At 54.7% G+C, this 5,218-nt stretch overlaps 2 protein-coding genes across 2 annotated transcripts; one reads left to right on the top strand and one right to left on the bottom strand.

The window, feature by feature from the left end:
* Positions 1-226: 226 nt before the first annotated feature.
* On the bottom strand, positions 227-1,020 carry ETH_00022485 (uncharacterized protein; the record flags this gene model as incomplete). Its single annotated transcript, XM_013377189.1, has 2 exons — positions 227-345; positions 546-1,020. Coding segments are annotated over 2 exons (594 nt in total), but the record flags the coding sequence as incomplete, so codon positions are not given.
* A 1,122-nt stretch (positions 1,021-2,142) lies between these two features.
* Positions 2,143-4,303, top strand: ETH_00022480 (ATP-dependent helicase, putative, putative; the record flags this gene model as incomplete). Its single annotated transcript, XM_013377188.1, has 5 exons — positions 2,143-2,751; positions 2,978-3,214; positions 3,598-3,723; positions 3,897-4,007; positions 4,214-4,303. 5 exons carry the CDS (start codon positions 2,143-2,145, stop codon positions 4,301-4,303), a joined length of 1,173 nt encoding a protein of 390 aa, XP_013232642.1.
* Positions 4,304-5,218: the final 915 nt, after the last annotated feature.

Below are 5,218 nucleotides of genomic sequence, written 5' to 3'. Positions count from 1 at the left end.
TTCTTTCTCGCTGTCCATTTCTTTGGGGGTTTTGTGAACAGCGTTTCGACGCCGCCTCTTCTCCTGCCCGCAAACCCTAAACCCTAAACCCTAAACCCTAAACCCTCGCAAGTGCGGGACGCACGCTCGAGGAAACCCTCGGAGCCACCGAACCGCTCTGCCTCCCTCCCTGCGAGCCCTCGCCCTCCCAAACCCTAAACCCTAAACCCTAAACCCTAAACCCTACTGCTAGCAGCTGCTTCCTCAGCAGCTCCTTCTTCTCCTCGGCTTCTTTCTTTTTGCTTTTTATTTCATTCAACTTTTCAATTTCTGCGGGGCCTTCCGCAGACAGCAGCGACCTAATGCCTGAAAACAAACCCAAACCCTAAATCCTAAATCCTAAACCCTAAACCCTAAACCCTAAACCCGAATTCGTGGGCGCTAAACCCTGGGCGCTAGACCCTAAACCCTAGCCCTGAACGCACCGCGGCGCAGGAGGGTAGCGATCGCTGTCGCCATGCGCACTCTAGGGTTTAGGGTTTAGGGTTTAGGGTTTGTTAGCTCACTGGACGCGAAAGCTTGCATTGATTGCTGCTGCTGGTTATCTCCCTGCTGCTGCCGGCGTTTCTTCTGCTGCTGCTGCTGCTCCTCCTGCTGCTGCTCCTCCTGCTGCTGCTCCTCCTGCTGCTGCTCCTCCTCCTGCTGCTCCTCCTGCTGCTGCTGCTGCTGAGGGTTTAGGTCCCCGTCCGTTTCCTCTGCTGCTGCTGTAGCAGGGTTTAGGGTTTGCTGCAGCTCTTCTATTCGCTGTTTGGGAGAGTTTGCTGCTCGCAGCCTTTTTGCTTCCTCGCGGCGCTGCAGTTTAGACCCTCTGTCTCGTTTCCTACCTTGCTGCTGCTGCTGCTGCTGCTGCTCTTGCTGCTCTTGCTGCTCTTGCTGCTGCTGCTCATACTGCTGCTGCTCTTGCTGCTGCTGCTCCTTCTGCTGCTTCGTTTCGACATCCTCCGTGGGCGCCTTAAGGCGCTTGCGTTTAATCTTTTCCATTGCTGCTGCTGCTCCTGTTGCTGTTGCTGCTGCTGCTGCTGCTGCCGTTGTTGTTGCTGCTGCTGCTGCTGCTGCTGCTGTCCACGGGTGTTAAAGGTGCGAAGGTAACCCGTTGTCCGTTGTTTCTTCTGGAAGGAAGGAGAGAGCGGAGTTAAAGGTTTAGGGTTTAGGATTAAGGGTTTGGTTAGGGTTTAGGGTTTGGGGACTAGGGTTTGCGGCCTCTAGGAGCTCCCTGAGTGTGGGGAGAAATGCAGATTGGGCGGTGACTTCGGCCCTGCCAAACCCAATTTAGGGTTTAGGGTTTGGTTTTAGGGTTTAGGGTTTAGGGTTTAGGGTTTAGGGTTTGGGCTTGGGGCTTGGGCGTTGTGCGTGGCGCATGCTGGGTGCCGCGGTGCACGGGCTGAGGGTTTAGGGTTTAGGGTTTAGCGGTTGGGAGTGTACTTGTGTCTGGTGCCGCGCTGTAAATATTTGCATTTTGGCGTAAACAGGGAAGTTGTCAGGGTTTAGGGTTTAGGGTTTAGGGTTTTCGGGGTATGGGTTTGGGGCTGCATGCACGGGGTGGCCTCGGTAGATATGCTGGGTGGCTGGCTGGGCGCGGCTGTCAGCGGCGGCTGGGGTTGCGGGTTGAGGGTTCAGGGTTTTTTGTGTTGAAAGTGTTCTTTAGAGTTTCTGCAACTGCGGCGAAAAGTTGCGAAGAGTGCGGGAGCGTTTAGGGTTTGGGGTTTGGGGTTTAGGGTTTTCGTGCCGGTCTGGGTCCGCTTCCGGCGAGCGCGCGCCGCCGGTTGGGTGCGGGGGGTTTGCGGGTTGAGGGTTGAGGGTTTAGGGTTTGGGGTTTGTGTCCGGGGTGTCTGCCTTGCGCTTTCGGCCGGCGTGGCTGCCCGTTGGTGCTTGCTGCGCCCCCGCGCGCCGTCGCGCGCCGTTTCAGGGTTTAGGGTTTAGGGCTGGGGGTCGAGGGTTTCCTCGCGCGCGCGGAGCGGCGGGATCGCCCGGCAGCCGGGATCGTCTCCGGGACCGCGAGCTCGGGCGGGAGCGCCCGCCCTGCTGGGATCGTCTCCCGGGAGCGCCTCCCGGGCCGCCCCCCAAGACCGCCGCCCGGGATCGTCTCCGCAGGCCCGCGCGCAAATGGAGAGCGGGCTGGTGTTCGAAACTTCGGAGGAGTGCCGCGTGGTGCCCACGTTCGCGGCGATGGCGCTGAAGGAGGAGCTGCTGCGGGGCGTCTACGCGTACGGCTTCGAGCGGCCCTCGGCGGTGCAGCAGCGCGCAGTGTCTCCAATTCTGGAGGGGCGAGACGTGATCGTGCAGTCGCAGTCGGGGACGGGAAAGACCTGCGTGTTCTGCCTCGGCGCGCTGCAGTGTATAGACACCCGGACGCGCGACCCGCAGGCCCTGCTGCTCGCGCCCACCCGCGAACTCGCGGAACAGACGCAGAAGGTGTGTCTGGCGCTGGGGGACTACTTGGCGGTGCAGGTGCTGTGCTGCGTGGGCGGGAGGAGACTGGGGGACGACGTGCGGGCGCTGGAGGCGGGCGTGCACATTGTCTCCGGCACGCCCGGCAGGGTCTTCCACTTGATTGGAGACAGACACTTCTCCACGCGCCACTTGAAGATGCTGGTTCTGGACGAGGCCGACGAGATGCTCAGCCGCGGCTTCAAGCAGCAGGTCTACGACATTTACCGCTACTTGCCGCCGGCCACGCAGGTGGTGCTCATATCTGCCACCATGCCCCACGAGGTCCGGCCCAAACCCTAGGCCCCAAACCCTAAGCCCCAAACCCTAAGCCCCAAACCCTAAGCCCCAAACCCTAAGCCCCAAACCCTAAGCCCCAAACCCTAAGCCCCAAACCCTATGCCCTGGGCCCTGGGGGGCGCGCGCTGCCACGCGGCCCGCGGCCCTGCGCGCGCTGTGCGCGCATCGCGCGGGGCCGCAAACCCTAAACCCTGTTTCGTGGTTTGCGCAGGTCCTCGAGATGACGACCAAGTTCATGTCCAACCCCTTCAGGGTTTTGGTCAAGAGAGACGAGTTGACTCTGGAGGGAATCAAACAGTTCTTCGTGGCTGTCGAAAGGGAACACTGGAAGTTCGAAACCCTCACGGACCTTTACGACACTCTCACCATCACCCAGGCGGTTGTTTTCTGCAACACCAAAACCAAGGTCGAGTGGCTCGCCCAGAAGCTCAAGGAGGCCAACTTCACCGTCAGCCAGGGTTTAGGGTTTAGGGTTTAGGGTTTGCGGTTTAGCGCCTGGCGCGCGCTCTGCGCGCGGGTTTCGGGGGCAGGCTTGGCGGACTCGCTCCGAGCCAGGGTTTAGGGTTTGGGGTTTGGGGTTTGGGGTTTGAGGTTTGGGGAGCGCGGGCAGTCGCGGCCGCGGAAACGCGGGAACACATGCTCGCCGTCAGAGACAGGGCTTAGGGTTTGGGGTTTAGGGTTTGCTGGAGTTTGGGGTCATTCTTTGTCCATTTACTCCACACTCCTTCTAATCATTGCAATTCCTGGGTTTCAGTTATTTCATTCTCCTTCAATCACTTTAATATTTAATTTAATTCAATTAATTTAATTAATATAATTTTTTATTTTCAGGTTAGCCGCATTCACGGAGACATGCCTCAAAAAGAAAGAGACGAAATTATGAAAGAATTCAGAGAAGGCCAAAGTAGGGTTTTGATTGCCACGGACGTTTGGGGCAGAGGGCTCGACGTCCAGCAGGTAAACCCTAAACCCTAACCCTAAGTGCTTCGCTTCCCAACTGCAGCAGCAGCAGCTGCAGGGAGCTGGGGGCAGCCGCAGTGCGAGGGTTTGTTCCTCTAAACAGTGCAGAGGAGGTGTTTCAGGGTTAGGGTTTAGGGTTTAGGGTTTAGGGTTTAGGGTTTGTGGTTTAGGTGTCGCTGGTTATAAATTACGATCTCCCGAACAGTCGTGAGCTGTACATACACCGCATTGGCCGTTCGGGACGATACGGAAGAAAGGGTGTTGCCATTAACTTTGTTAAGGTACCTAAACCCTAAACCCTAATATCTAAACCCTAAACTCTAATTTCTAGACCCTAAACCCTAGCAGCGGCGTGTTGAGCTGGCGAGTGTCGCCAGCGCGCTGCTGCAGCTGCTGCGGCTGCTGCTTTCACGGGGGTTGCTCTTTGGGGCTGGGGTTTGGGGTCTAGGGTTTAGGGTTTAGGGTTTAGGGTTTGCGCTTTGTGCAGAATGACGACATCCGCATCTTAAGAGATATTGAGCAGTACTATGCTACGCAAATTGATGAAATGCCAATGAATGTGGCAGATCTCATCTAAACACGCTAAACCCTAAACCCTAAACCCTCGAGAGGAGCTGAGCCCCACAGAAACTCCAAACCCTCGCCGCCCTGACGAACCCTCAGAAGGCCTTAGAAGGCGCTTCTGGCCGAGATCAAAGGTTTAGGGTTTAGGGTTTAGGGTGTAGGGTTTGAGATCCCGATCTTTCCTTTGTTCAAACGAACTCCAAACCTACTGCGAACTGCGCATTAAAATGAGGGTTTAGGTTGTAGCGTTTAGGGTTTAGGGTTTAGTGTTTAGTGTTCAGGGTTTAGAACCAAAGCGCTGTAGGGGCTGAGGGCTCAAGAGGCTATCGGCTGATATTTTAGGGTTTAGGGTTCAGGGTTTAGGGTTTAGGGTTTAGGGAAACAACGTGAAGAGACAATGGAAAGGAGACAAATGAAACAACGAAATAGAATAAAAGGAGACAATTAAAATAAGGGAACAATTAAAACAAGGAGACAGTAGAAATAGAGGGACAAGTAGGGTTTTATGGAAATAAGACATTTAGGTAAACCCTAAAAGTATACTTTTATGAATTTATTTATTTAGTCATTTATTTATTTATTTATTTATCTATTTACTTATTTTTAATTATGTATTTTTATTTATTCAAAAAATAGATTTTTCGGGGCTGTTGCAGTTGGGGCCTCTACACTCGAAACTAGGCTCCGCTCGAGGATTTAGGGTTTAGGGTTTAGGGTTTAGGGTTTGGCTCAAATCCCCGCCAATGGCCCGTGTTCTATATTTAGTGCACGCAAATTGGAATAATAATATACTTTATTTTATTTTTAAGTACATAAAAAAGAATATATAAAATATAAATTATTTATTACTCATGGGGGCCCCTAGATCGGGGGCCCCCATCTTGGGGGCCCCCAAAGGGGGCCCCCACGGTTTAGGGTTTGTACCCAT

Source organism: Eimeria tenella, genomic scaffold (assembly GCF_000499545.2).
Source record: "Eimeria tenella Houghton genomic scaffold, Eth_scaff47, whole genome shotgun sequence".
Taxonomy (NCBI): Eukaryota; Apicomplexa; class Conoidasida; order Eucoccidiorida; family Eimeriidae; genus Eimeria; species Eimeria tenella.
Note: the sequence above shows the minus strand (reverse complement) of the source record. Positions and strands in the feature narration are given on the sequence as shown.